Source organism: Cryptomeria japonica, chromosome 7 (assembly GCF_030272615.1).
Source record: "Cryptomeria japonica chromosome 7, Sugi_1.0, whole genome shotgun sequence".
In the NCBI taxonomy this organism is placed as follows: domain Eukaryota; kingdom Viridiplantae; phylum Streptophyta; class Pinopsida; order Cupressales; family Cupressaceae; genus Cryptomeria; species Cryptomeria japonica.
The window spans coordinates 271687936-271703891 of NC_081411.1; the positions used below are offsets into that span (position 1 = coordinate 271687936).

The window sequence follows — 15956 nt, forward strand, 5'->3', positions numbered from 1 at the left end:
CAATTTCTTTACAGCTCTCTTTGGCTCTAATACCAATTGTTGAGTTTAAAGAGCAGATTAAATAAATTAAATAACACGAAAACAATAGAATAAAAAATAGAAACAATAAGGAGATTGAAACAACATAGCTACATAATGCAAATGCTTTTACTTTCCATATATAAAGTCTCACAAAAGAGACAAAAAGAAATATTACCAAAACTATTGGACTTTGCATACTCAATATATAGATGCCTCTCCACATAATTAAAGACAATTATCTTTTATTAATTTTAATACTTAAACTATAATTTTTAAAATATTAATTATTATTACTTGTGTACATTTAATTTCTCTAAAACTCTATTTTCTTGTATGTGCGTGTACGCACGCATGCACACACAGACACATACATATATACATACATACATACATGACAAAAATTACCATGCTACTAAATGATAAATGAAATCACATCCAGTGGGACTGCATATGACAAACAGTGCTTGAATGTTTTTGTCTGAGCTTCAACACAAGCTCGGACAAAATACATTTCAATCACTTTAAAAAGATTGTCGACTTATTCGACATTAACAATTCATACTTTAAGCCCTGCCCCACATGACTTTCAAAGTTCGCCACGGATATACTCCAGATTTAAAATCTTATTCAACTGCAATATTACACGCGGTTTGTTTGTGCAAATATGGAGTACGTCTTGTTAAATAGAACGGACCGAAAATGTGATGTCAACAGAGGATTTGGTGACGGTGGAATATAATATACAACTGCTCAACTTGTAGTCAAATAAATTCATTCCATTGAAGTTTAAGGAGAATCAAAGATAGTTGAGTTGATTGAAGTACTTCTGAGTAATAAATGAGACCATTTCCATACATGTTGTCAAACGATGTTTGTCTAACTTATTCTCCGTGTTTTCTGGATTGTGGTGGGCTATATAACTACTGTTACTACATATTATATCTATTAAGTCTTTGCATTTAATAAATTAATTATAGGAAAGGAACAATTATAGGTAGAAAATAATTGATGCAGCGAGCGAGCTGAACATACAATATAGGTGACCTATTAGAAAGTGGTTGACACCAACTTTATAGCCACAACATTGAAAAAATCAAATTTCAATAAAATAGAGAATATGATACGATGGTTTCCAACTATTCTATTTCTCAAAGACTATTAATTTCGGTATGCACATGGCAAAATATAAAATTTATATATGTAGTGTTTTTCAGTGTAGTAGATTATATGATAATTTATTGAAATAAAATTGTAGTGTTTAAAATCAATGTTTATTCAGTACGAATGCATAATTTTAATAGTATTTTATTGAAATTTATTGTTTAAATAATATATTGATGTAATAATTATAAATAGTATTCATATTAGTGTAAGTATCATGTTTTAAAAAAAAAAAAAAATTCTTAGTTTAGTTAAAATGTAACTAAACATAAATTTTGAAATTTAAATTAATACAATTATAAAATAATAAATGTGCAAAATATTTACTGATATATTTTTATAATTAAAATCTTAGTAAAATAAATATTAAGTAAATGAAACTTCAATGTGTGATAACCTATCACATTAATGATTTGATATACATTATGTTAAGATAGAAGAAATGGAATAATTTTTCTAATGAATACACTTTTAAGGGACATAAAATTTTAATCTTACATACTCCCAAATTAAAGGATGTGAATTAAAATTTATTATAATTGATAATGTGATAGAGGTGCATGAAATTTTTATGAGAAATTATTAATATGTAAATGATTTTAAATGTCAAAACTTTGACTTTGATTAAAATAAGGATGAATAGACATATCAACTACATAAATAAATTTGTAAATATAAATACATTATTCTATGTGTATACCGACTTAAAATTAATGATAAAATAATAATTATTATATTTAAATATTTTATTAATTTTTAATAATATGATTATCTTAATTATTTTAAAAAATATAAGGAATTATTTATATTTGGAGAGTATTTAATTTTTTTAAAAAGATTTGAAGACAGATCATTGTTAATTACAAATACACCAAAAATTCTCTACTCTCCAACCATAAATCACTATTTATGTTTTTAAAAATAAGTTGATATAAATACTATTAGAAAATAATAATAGCTTTGAAGTATAGAAGATAATTATTTTAATCATTAATTTTTGTGTTATACACCAAGAATATGGATGCATTTATATCTATTCATTTGTAAGCCTATTCACTATTGTTTACATTAATATTGATGTTTTGAAGTTCAAAATTATTAAGCTATTAAATATTAAATATTTTTAAAAAAAATAAATGAATTTAAATCATATAGACATATAAAAACATTAAATGAATTTCTTCCAACCAATATTTTTTTTTAAATAAAAATAAAATTTACAAGTTGATATGGCATTTTTCACACTCTCATGTATTCTTCTTACCACATATACAATGGCACATTATATTTTCTTAAATAAATACCCAATATTTACAATGAATTTCTTCCAACCATGTATATTTTTTTTAAAACAAAAATAAAATTTAAAAGTTGATATGACATTTTTCACACTCTCATGTATTCTTATTACCACATATACAATGGTACATTATATTTGTTTAAATAAATACCCAATATTTACTTCATGTGATACATTATATTTGTCTAAATACATTCCCACATACCTAATACTTACTTCATTAAGAGTATCTAAACCTTTTTTTGGTATACAAATGGTACCTTTTTCTTATATTTGATGAATCTTATATGTGTAGGTGATTTATAGCTATTCATATAACCAAGTGTAAAAATTATATTCAAAATTTGACCAACTCTAGAATATATTATCCATATTGTGAGCTATATATATATATACAAACTAGTATTTAAATATATCCTATTACCATTGGACTTCATATAACATTCAAGGATAATTTATTAGCCGAATGTTTAAATTGATGTATTTAAAAGAATAAAATTTACTTTAGAATCAATATTAGTATATTTAAATATTTATTTATTTCTATAAATTTTTACAATGACCATAATGCTATCAATCCTTAATAATCAATAAAAACATGAGGAAATTAACATACAAAAGATTTTTCCTAGCAATATAAATTCCTTCTTATATATTTTAAAATATTATAAATCCTTATAATCAACATGAAAAGAGATTCATACAATGTTAATATGATGGAAATGAGATTGAAAAAGAAAGTGAGGGCTAAGGCAAAAAAATTCTAGTTGCATGCTCTATTATTTTTGTTGCAATTGATGGTGAAGTTGAAGATAAGGATGATGATTTTGTAGATGAGGATGATGAGCTCCACCTTGACATTCTTCTAGGTTCACATTGTTGTGCATGCCTCAAGTCTACTAATAGTTATAATGATAGCCTATATTGTTTCTCCGAGGAAGAGTTTAGTGTGGATGATGCTTTGGAGGATGCATTGGGTCTAGAGGCTCAAAGGATTAAGGGTAACATGGTGACTTCCTCCCCCTTTTTTTTGGGCTTGTGCAGGAATTTTTTGGCTGCCCCTCTGTTTGTTGTTCATGCATGTAGTAGTATTAAAGTCCCTATTGTTGGTGCCATGGCCAAATATCTCCTTACTAGTGTTATAACATGTACTTTTAGAGAGGGGGTAGATATCTTTGATTAGGTCAGTATTGTTGACCCTATTAATACACATAGGTGTGGATTCTCCAATGCAAGGGCTACTACTTCTTTAGACATTAGAAATAAGTAGTTAAAAAGTAAAAATGTAAATATGGGTTCTCTTGGGAATCTTGGTATAGAAGTTACTAGAACCCAACAAAATGGTAACAATACAAATCTTGATGTGGGTTTGGAAGTCCGTAGGTTTTTTGCCCTATCTACAATTTCTATGCAAGATGAGCCCTTTTCTTTTGTTGCTCCTATGGCTATTTCCTCTACTAGCTCTATTCCTCTCCCCATCCAAGAGATTGTTCTGGACAATCCCAATTACTTTATTGATGAGTCTTTGGGCTGGTTTGATAGTTCTCTTGTGGGAAAATTTTGTGATGATATCGAACATATTCACACTATTAGAAGATGGATCTCAAGAGTTTGGAATTTGAAAGGACTAGTCAATATAACTGCTATGATGGATTAGTATTTTTAAAATTTTATTTTTCTAGTTCTGAGGATTATATTAGGATCTTAAGTGAAGGACATTGGTTCTTGGGTTTAAATGGTCTCTATTTGTTCAATTGTTCCCCTGACTTCAACTCTCAGATTGACTATATGTTTCCCATTTGGATCTAGCTACCAAATCTTCCCTTGGTATTTCTTCTATTTATGCAGTTTTGTTCTCCCCCCTCTGAGTTGTTCCTTATTTTCTTTATGTTCTTTTGTTCTTGTGTTTAAGTTTTTGGGTCCTTTCAAAACCCTAATTTTTTTGTTTGTCCCTAGTAGCTATTGGCTTGCTCTCCAAGCCTTTCTTTCAATAGTTAGGTTTTTATCTATAATGGGTTGGGACCCTTCCTCAATTAACATATTTAGAAACATGAAAAAGGATTCTACTAAATCAAAGGGCAATTCTATGTAATTTAGTAGATCATGTACATTGGGTAGAGAACAAATATATGCATTTGAAAACAACTGACATCCTTAAACTCAACCAAAAGACATAAAAAAGTTAATATAGAAAATTAAATAGTAAGAACCAAATTCTCCCTTTTTTTACCATGATAACAATTCAAATTTGTGTATTGCAATATTAAACCCTTCGTCAAATTCCATAAAATAAAAAAAACATTATTCATTCATATTGATTTTTCTTAACTTCACAATTTCTTGATGAATAACTACATCATTTGATATTTTATTGTTGAATTATGAATTCTGTAATTATATCAAAGTAATCTAAAATAATGTTTCCAATTATTTCGTTTAATCCAAATTAATATCTAGAAAGATAATAATTCTTTAGAAAATAAACTAAATATTTAATATGTTAAGTGTAAATCACGTGGTTTCTTCCTATAGAATGCTGGTTAAGTGATGGTATTGTTGTTGTGACCACCAAAATTCGAATTTACATTTAGACCATTATTATCCAAAATTTAAACTCAACAACTTTATTTTTTTTAAATATAAATCACATGAATTAATACATATTACATATTGCTTCTCCTTGCTTCACTAATGACAAGGAAATCAAACATAATCATCAATGAAAAGATAATATAGTTCTCATTGTAACTCTTTCCCCTTGTGCATGTTGACTCATAAGCAAGTTGATCCTATTGTTTAAAGTCCTTTGCACTAATCGTTTCTATGATATTTTTTAAGCATTTTCTATGATATTTCTTAAGCATTATTCAAAACAATATATTTATTGAGGCTTAAATAAATAGAAAAAACCACTTGCTTTTTTTTTTAAAATTTGACCACGTGCAATTTCTGGGCTGTCCATAACAAACTACTTTCTTTTTCTACGGTAAGTGGCGCACAGTTACGATAGTCCGATTTTTAGAATGTAGTACAAGTGGTAAATAGATGTACAGGAAGAAAATTATAAGAAGCCCCCAAACCATGAAACATCAACATACAGCTTATTCTGAAAGAATTAAGCTCGGCTAAATTATGGCTAGTGATCAACTAGATTTGACACAAGACGGCTCTGTAGATGTGAGGGGAAAACCAGCAGTTAAAGCGAAGACTGGAGGGTGGAGAGCTTGTTATCTCATCATTGGTATGGGCTTTTGCAGCTTCACTTTGTGTCAACTATTCCTTATTCTCTTATTAACCTTTCTGACTTTATTTCGCCTACAGGCTATGAAGCTGTGGAAAGAATGGCGTTTGCGGGCATTTGGGCAAATTTAGTTGTTTATCTCACAAAAAAATTGCACGAAGGCACCGTGTCATCATCTAGGAATGTCACAAATTGGATTGGCACTTTGTGCCTTACACCTTTACTTGGAGCATATGTTGCTGATACATACTTGGGGCGTTTTCGCACATTTGCAGTCTTTTCAATTATTTATATCGTGGTAAGTATTGTACAGTATGAAATTATTGTTCAATAGATTGAGATTCTGAATGTGAAGTGACAATGAGTTTGGCACAGGGAATGGCGATAATGATTTTAGCAGTTACGTTGAAGTCTTTGAGGCCGCCAGAATGCCCATCAGGTGAAGGCTGCGAAAGGGCAACTTCTCTGCAGATTGGGATTTTCTACTTTGCTTTGTATCTGCTCGCTGTGGGCGCAGGAGGAACCAGACCCAATATCTCCACTTTTGGTGCAGATCAGTTTGATGATTTTGATCCAAAGGAAAAGTCGCAGAAGGCCTCGTTTTTCAATTGGTGGATTTTGGTTTTGTTCGGTGGTAGTCTTTTTGGACAAACATTTCTTGTGTATGTGGAAGATCATATTGGTTGGGGAGTGGCTTCTGGAATTATCATCGCAGGGCTTATAGTATCCTATGTGGTGTTTATGATAGGAACTCCAATTTACAGATACAAAGCTGTCTCAGGTAGCCCGTTGCGGCGAATGGCCAAAGTTATTTGCAGGATGATTCAGAACTGGGAAATACAGGTTCCTTCAGACGAATCGACTCTTCATGAAGTAGATTCAAAGGAGTATCTTACTCAAGGCCGATATCCTATCGCTCACACAAAACTTCTAAGGTTAGAAACTAATCATTTTACAATTCATACTGTATATTATTGTTATTTTTGGTTGAATTTATCCTCACGGGTCAGAGTTTTTTTCTCTTCCAAGTTTTTATCATTCTATAATGGATCACGGTTAATTCGTTCACTGTTTACAGAATGGATTAAATTTCAAATCATATTTCACGGTCTATCATCAAAATGATCAAAACTAGAGACACCCACAGAAAAAAAAAAAAAAAAGGAAAACATCAAAATATTCTGATAATAGATTACAGAGGGGGGACCCCAAACATTGGTAAGCTTAACTCAGAAATAGCAACGATCAACTAATCATTAGCAGAATTTTCTCTCGCTGGCTAAATGCTGTATTATTTCTTGACTAATTTGTATCCTACCTAGCTCACACTAAACTAATTTATTTGTGAATAGCAGAATTTTTGACAAAGCAGCAGTACAAAATAACCCAAGCTTGAAGCCGTGCACCGTGACAGACGTGGAGGAAACAAAGCTTATAATAAGAGTCCTCCCGATTTGGGCGACGGCCATTTTCCCCACTACACTGCTAACCCAGTCTATCACACTGTTTGTGAAGCAGGCCACCACACTGGACAGGCATATGGGTCCTCATTTTGAAATTCCAGCAGCTAGTATTGTAGCTTTTCTTCAAATATCCCTTCTTATATCCCTTGCAATCTATGATCGCTTCCTAGTCCGCATCTTCCGGAGATTCACAGGAAACCCACGAGGCATAACAATATTACAGAGAATGGGGATCGGTTTGATACTTTATACTATTTGCATGTTAGTAGCTATGTTAACAGAAATGAAAAGGCGAGATGTTATTGGAAGGCTTGGGCTTGAGGATAATAGTAGTGCTATTGTGCCTCGTACTGTATTTACTCTTGTCCCCCAGTACTTTATAATGGGAATGGCTGAAGCCTTTCTGGAAGTGGCGAGAATGGAATTCTTCTATGATCAAGCCCCGGAGAGTATGAGAAGTTTGGGAACTGCATTGTATCTGTCGTCATCAGCTTTCGGGGCATTCCTTAGCAGTGTTGTTTTAACCATTGTAAGTGACCTTACAGGGCGACATGGGCACAAAAGCTGGGTATTAAATAACGTGAATGCATCACGATTTGATTACTATTTTGCCCTCTTGGCTGGTATTAATTTTTTGAATTACTTTTTCTTCTTGTTTATCTCTTCCTTGTATACATACAAAAGAGACACAAGTGAAGCTTTCGGAAATGATTCCACCAATGTCGCCCAAATAATTGCTTTTGGTGACCAGAACAGTGATGGCATTGAAAGCCATATTTAGTGGCAGAATTTATCTGCAAATGTATCTTGACCCACAACTTGAGAATGGCTGGAATTAGGATTTACGGCCTGGTAGAAGAATTATGATGTATGAAATGGCAATATAGTATAATATGAAAATTAATAGTAAAATAAACTATTTCGATTCATCGACTCTATGGCATCTAGTTTTCTTAGTATGTTTTTAATGAAATAGGATCTAAATATTATTGGTATCTGTTATAGAATCTTAATACGCTGGCCATTAATTTTGGGGTTTTGAGTTAAATATTATTTTTATTAGTTTATAAGAATATTTTAATTAAATAAATCCAGAAAGAGTCAGAACTCTTACATAGCAGTCTATTAGCAAGAAGAATGGGTCTCACAAGCTGTATACCGTATTATGTACTACAACCAGCAAAAAAATAAAATGCAAACCGGACTGAAACCAAAAAACAAAGTGAAACCCAAAACACCAAAATACAACCTTCAAGAGACACAAAGAGATGGTCTTATAGATTGGGGGCTGTTACAACTAGACACTCCTGATTAAGAACATTAATATTTTCGCTGAAATTAGAGCCTTTGAATTTTAGTAACCTCCTTCGTAGGAGTAACATCTCGGGAGTTAACATAGTCGTTACCTTTTTTACTGGACAGCTCCAGAGGACCAACAACAAGCTCTAGGGACCTCTTCCGCTCGGCATGTCTTCTATCCAACTCCTATTGCAAAACCTGCATTAATGATATCGTCTTGTTCACCATCTACTTATTGAAAGCAACAATCTTGACCGATTTTCCCTTTAGCTCATTTTGCTTAACCTGAAGAATAAAGATGGACCACTACATTTTCTTCCTTTCCTCCTCTAGGGCCACATTCACTATTAACTCATTCACACAAGCTTCTAAGGAGTCCCATTTGTTGAGTTTATCAAGAAGATTATTAGCATCAACCCACATCCTCTCATTTTTGTCCTTGAAGGACTAGTCTATAGCTCTCACCTCTGCATCAACCAAAGCCTCCAGTCTATTGATTTTCTTTTTGGCAATGTTAATTTGAGCCAACAACCAATGAATTATTTAATTTTGTTAGTTATATCCAATTCAATGCTCATTAACTCTATCAACAATCTCTTTCAAACTGAGCTCTCCATGAGAAGAAATAGGGGAATGAAGAGGGGAGACTTGGGCTAACAAACAGGGCTTAGGAGTAGACCAAATCACATTTGGGTGGGAATCATCAAGGGTTCATTCAAAGGATGTGGACCAAGAGGAAGAAAAGTCATCTAAAATGACCTCCTAGTGCATATTAGCAGCAACTTCCCTCACCTTCTAGGACTAAGAAGTCATATCAAGAAATTTAATTTTAGTAGTGCATTGTGGGTTGAAATAGGAGAGAAAACCTTTAGGAGGGAGAGTGACCAAATCCAAATAGGAAACATGCTAACAATTAGGCTCACACCCTAACAATTAGGATTAGGGGAATTCAAAGGGTCCAAAACCAGAGATGGGTTAGGCTTGGGGATATGAGCATGGGAGAGGCTCATTTAAAAATCATAAAGCCTCCACATCAACCCTTGATAAAGGGGTAACACATTCTTAGTTTGGGCCACCATAATTGACTAAGAAAGAGAGGAGAAAATCCAAAATGGCTAATTCATCTTATAGCCTTGCATGAAATGGTTGAGTATAGGAAAAAATTTAGAATGAAACCTTTTTTCTTGTAGTTAAGAGTCACATACTTCATCAAGATCATAGCAACATCCTTCCATTCTCCACGAAGGTCCTCCCTATTAACTTGATTTTAAAGCCGAGAGTTTTTTTTTCCATGCTCCAAAAAGAGAATGTTTGAAATATATAGATATTATATTTTTCTCATGAAATATGAACAAAAAATATTTTATTATATTTTAATGAGTTATAATATTTGTGAATGAATTTTGAGGTAAGAGATTTGAATATTTATATTTGTTATTTTTAATACACAAATAATAACAAAATAATTATGCATATTGATCTGTATATGTGGTTAGCAATTGATTCGCAAGTCGACAAGTCATATGATTTAGGGATAATTCTTGGAGATAAAATTATGTGTTATTCACACACAAAAAATAATAAAATGTTATGAATGTAGTACATGACATCACATTAGTTGTAATAGTAAACATTATTCATAGGCATGCATTTAATGGATACAATCCTTTCCATGAAAAAGTTCACAAATGGCACCTATTTGTAGATAATCAAAATCATCAATGTACCACCCATGCATCATTTGATATGAAACTTGAACAAAATCAACCTTCAAAATTACTTTGAATTATTTTTAATTAAATATTATTTTCTTTATATTGATATATTTATTCCAATTGCAAGCTACTTAACCTATGTATTTTGCATTTTACAATAATATAGGAAACATTAAGAACAACAAATGTTACTCACCCATAATTTTTAATTTTTTTATGACATATTATCTTTAATGTCTTTTCTCTTTTCTTACTATAATGACTTTAAAAAAACTTATATCTTCACTATTGTGAACCACAATTTCTAATTTTCTATGGTTTGTTATTTGTAGTGTATTTCTGTTGAACCCACAATATGACTACGGGGTGGGGGTGTAAATCAATCTAGATCTTCAAAATAGATTAACTATAAACATAATTTAACCATTCTATACTACAATAATGAAAACACATCAACCATAAATACATGAACGCTACATTTACGTGGAAAACCCAAACATGGAAAAACCTCGATGAGAATCAAACTCACAATATGAATAAAATAATTACAATGTTTTAGGCTTACTACCATAGAGCAACATGCACCTAATGAACTTGCAATACTAAGACACACTACCTTATGCCAAGATACATGAACTTGCTCAACTGACGCACACTTCTTTAGGGCAATATATAAGATGTCATTGAAGGACTCATTACCAATTAGCAACAAGGGAAATAACATAACTAATATGAGAAGGATCTTCTAATCATGAAATTATCCTTGTACATCTGTATCAAGTGACCAACATCATGAAAAACATCTCTAAAAAATACCACTATCTCAACACACTGTCTCACACAAAATATTACCTTTAAAGCTCTTCACAAACCAATTTCTGCACATCTATAGAAATATCTACTTACACATCATTCAAATTTTCTTCTCATAAATGGACACTCTATCCCACATATATAATACTTACTCACACACTCAACTCATACATCTACACTCCTTAAATATAAGATAGATCATCAAAAACTTAATTGACAGTTGCCCACAACTTAAATAACAATTATTGCACAAAATAACCCACCTAGACCAAAAATACTTAAGGCGGTCCACTCTAGGAGAAAAAGGGGACCCAAATACATCACAACACACCCTTCCAAAATGAATCTAATTTGCACAAACTTAAACATCTTCCAAAATTTCCACCAAACATAACATGTAGATATGCAATAAAGCTTGTCAATCAATCGGTCAAAATAAATCTTCCACCACAAATTATTCCACACAAATCTACACACACCATAATGAGACCCATAATAATATTCTAACTCATCCTCCAATTCATATTTGTACCAAAAAGTATGATCCAAACAAGATAACCCAACCAAATACACAAAACCATAACACAAGTGAACATGCCAAACAAAGGCAACAAACGACCAACCCACAACCAACTCAAACAAATAAGGAAATAAAGATCAAATTGTTAAGAATAGAGTGTCGAATGCGTCACACCAACCTACTCAAACACTCATGAGAAAAGGGATTTTCCACGTTCCCTTACCCTTTACAATGGGTTTTAACAAGGCCTCCATAACATTCATTTCTAGTAACATAAAGATATTGCATATTATACTAACTAGCAAAACCTGAATCTCCAAAACCACCACGAGAATGAAGAGGAAAATAATTTTTTTACTGGATCCCCAAACCTTCACATTAGGTTTTAAATTAGATCCCAAAACCATCCTGCAATAATCAAAAAAGGCCTCCAACCAACAAGTCCAAACCTCTCGTACAAAGCCCCTCCACATTAATAGAATAGGATCCCACCTCAATAGGAGAAATAGAGGAAGAATCCACTAGGAAGAACATCCACACACATTCTAACCTCACTTCCAAGGAACTAAGGACAATAGAATCCCTCATAGAACCACTTCCAACCTCTCCCACAAGGAAAGTCACAACCTCCATGAGGGATGCTAGCACCTCAATAAGAACCACAAAAGAGGAAGAAGAGTGAAACAAGAGCTCAACCCAATCCATAAATACAAGAAATATCTCCACCTTAATAGGAGAAGACTTTTTCTCCATAGGGACCACAAGGAGTTGGACCAAAATAATAGCATTACGATCCCATTTAAGAAAAAAGAAAACCTAAAAGTATTGGGCTCCAATGAGGATGAGAATAACCTCAAAAGAAGAAACTTCACTTAACCAAAAAAGGGGAAAAAAAGAAGCCAAAATGTGCCCTCAAAAATTAGTAGCAACCATTGGAAACTTGTGTTATGTTGTCAGTGATGTTAAAACTATTGTTGTTGTAATTGATGTTGTTTAGTTGTGTGGATGTTGTAGCTGGTCAAAAAATGAATGTTGAAATGTTCCTATGTAGCCTTGTGGTGATGTTAAGTATGAGTTGTTTCTTGAAGGGTAGTGTAGTGGAAAGTTCAATATGCAAGAAATAGTATTTTAATGTCTTTCTAGAAGAATTCTTTGCATTTCTCTAGTTCTTGATGGTCATGGATTATGGTTTTACATATAATTACTATGTTCTATAGGTGTTGCACTATCATATTTTTTAGGTTCACAATTGCTCAGATGATGTAGTTGGTTATGGTAGTTTGTGAACATTGAGGTTGTTTGTCAGGAATAATCTAGAGAATGCATTACATTTCTCCACTATGTTGACTCATGTGTTGCTACTCAATGGAGATAGTTATATCGTTCATGCAGTATTCTAGTTCAGTCTTTTGATATAGATTTGATGTAAGTAATTGTGTTCTATGTTTGATGCTATCAGCTATGTTGGTCTCTAGCTAACATAGGAGGTCTATCTTATTTGGATCATACCTTTTAGTTAGGATAAGATTTGGAGGTTGAATTAGAATGTTGATATGGGTCTCACAGTGGCATGTGTAGACCCATATTGAATATTTTACATTGGGTGATGTGTCTAGCTAGACTAGTTAAAATGTTTCATTCATGTCCTACACATTACCGTTGATGTCACCTTTGGTAGATTTTCTAGCATGTGTAGTTTTTTTAATGAAATTGAAGAGATGTGTTTCAATGTGTTTGGGTCCCCTTCATCATTTGGAGTAGACCACATCATGTAGTTTTGGTTCAGATGGCCAACTTATATAATTCATGTTTATTTTATCTGTGTCCAGCCTAGTCAATGGTTTATATGTATAAACCTATATAAATAGACTTGCAAATGTATGCGGCGATGTATGAAATGAGTGTGGATTGTTGTGAATTGGATGTGAATGATATGCAAACATAAGAAGTGGAACTTTCAGTTTGTGACGAGCTTTGAAGATCATACCTTTAGTGTGACAATATGTTGAAAAAGTGAGTGAAGTTTGGGTTATTTTCCATGATATTGTTCACTTGACATGGTAGTTCAAGGATAGTTTCATGATCAAGAGATCTTGTTCATTAAAATTCATTATTCCTTGTACCTTCTTGAAGACAATGTGTCCATTGGCATTCCTATGCAACACTTTATATCTTACCCTGAGATTGTGTGTCTCAGTACTAGAATTCCTTTGGAGATCTTGCCCTAAGACTTTGCACCTTTTTTTTGAAAGTCAATTTAGGAGAAATGATCTCCTTGGCCTTGAGCCTAAAATAGTGTAATCAATTATTTATATTTTGAGTTTGATTCTCTTTTATGTTTTCCCTCCTTGGGTTTTCCACATAAATCTGGTGTTCTTGTTGTGTTGTGCTTTGTGCATTCATGTTTCATAACTGTAGAGATGACAATTGTGGTTTGAAGTTTAAAAGAGTATAAGTAAGTCTGTTAAGGTTGAGACTAATTCACCCCTCCATTTAGTCATGTAGTGTGTCCAACAATTGGTATAAAAATGAGGTCCCTTTGTGATAATATTAATCACTTGAAGAGAGTCGAGGATGGTGCAAGAAGTCTATTTGAAGGCATTGATGTTTGATGACACAAATTACTCTACTTGGAAGTCATAGATGGAATATCATTTGAGTTATCTACCACTTGGATTATGGGTAATTATCAAGACTAGTTAACTTCTCCACCAGATGGTGCTACTATTGTAGATGAGGTCAAGAATCATGAAAATAATAATAAGAGAAGTAATGTAGTTGTTAGTAGTTTGAATAAATTGGAGTTTTTTAGGATCAATGGATGCAAAAGTGCAAAGAAAATTTGGGATAAATTGAGCTACATTTATGAAGAAAATGAGAAGACTAGGAAAGTCAAAAAAAAAAATGTAAAGCATAGATTTGAGACACTATGGACAATTGAAGATGAGAACATTTAAAGGTAAATGCAATGAGTAGATGGATTGTCAATATAATTAGAGGTATTGGTGGAACAATGAAAGAAAGTGAAGTTGTAGGGAAAGTAATCAGAACACTATCTAGAAGTTATAAGCCTATGAAGTTTTCTATTGAAGAAAGTCATGATATGAATAAGTATACCTTGGATCAACTTTATGGTGCACTCTCTACCTTTGAGATTGTAAAACCTAATGAGAAACACAATAAGAAGAAGGAAGAATCATTCAAAATTATGAAGAAAAATTAAGATGAACATGAGTCAAGAAATTTTATTTAGATGGATGAAATGGAAGAAAACATTGTGAGAAGACTAAAGAAAGGACCAGGGAAATACAAAGGTAAGTTGCCCTTTAAATGATTTAATTACTAAATAATTGGTCATTATTATTTTAGATGTACTTTCAAGAGGATAACTATAAGAGGTCAGATAGTGATAACAAGAGAAAATATAATTTTAGGAGAGATGGCAAAAACAAAAAAAATGGATGATAGAAATAAGTCTGAAAGGAGTTATTATTCAATGGAGACCTATTACTTTAAGGATGAAGATGGTACTGATTCAAATGAATAATCATTATTTCTAGTCATAGAAGAAAATGATAGTGAAAGGTCTTGTACTCTGCATCGTGAGAATACTGGTGAAAATTCAGTGAGTCAGAAGACTGCACTACATGCAAAATTGGAACCTAAAGCTTGCCTAATTAATTCTGGATGATCAAATAATATGATAGGTGATGAAGTTTATAGACTTTGAAAAGTATGATAGTGAGTAGGAAACACCTATATTTGGTAAAGGAACCATAACTATTGATGGTAAGCATAAGATTGATGATGTTTATTATGTTAAAGGTTTGAGACATAATATTTTGAGTGTGAGTTAGATGTGTAATAAAGACTTAAAATTCACATTTCATGGGTCTAGATGTGAGATTAAAAAAAGTGGGTTCTAGAAGATTGGTTGAAGAAGGTATAAGAACAAATGGGAATGTCTACTATGTGAAGGAGAATAGAGGAAGTAGTTATTTTTTGACAAAGATAAATGAATGTTTTTTATGGCACAAAAGGTTGGGACATGCTAACTTTGACAACATGGTTAAGATCAGTTCAACTCATTCTATAAGAGCTTTACCAACAATTATCAAACCAATAGATACAGACATTTGGAGCTAACACATATTGACTTATGCAAACCTACAAGGACAAGAGGACTCAATGGTGAAAGGTATTTTTTGTTTCTTATTGATGTTTATTATATAGTGAGCTGAGTTATTTTTTTAAGGGAAAATTCTAAGGAACTTGATAAACTTAAGATATTAAAATATATGGTTGAGAATCAAGTAGATACTAAAAGAAAGTGTTTAAAGTCCGAAAGAGGAGAAAAATTTACTTCAAATGAATTTAATATATTTTGTGAAGAATGTGGTATTAGAAGACAATTATTTTCACC

At 32.2% G+C, this 15956-nt stretch overlaps 1 protein-coding gene across 1 annotated transcript; it reads left to right on the forward strand.

The window, feature by feature from the left end:
* The first annotated feature begins 5614 nt into the window (after positions 1-5614).
* LOC131046052 (protein NRT1/ PTR FAMILY 5.2-like) lies at positions 5615-7967 on the forward strand. The gene is made up of 4 exons (XM_059208526.1): positions 5615-5723; positions 5804-6021; positions 6099-6658; positions 7079-7967. Exons 1-4 carry the CDS (start codon positions 5615-5617, stop codon positions 7965-7967), a joined length of 1776 nt encoding a protein of 591 aa, XP_059064509.1.
* The last annotated feature ends 7989 nt before the right edge of the window (positions 7968-15956 follow it).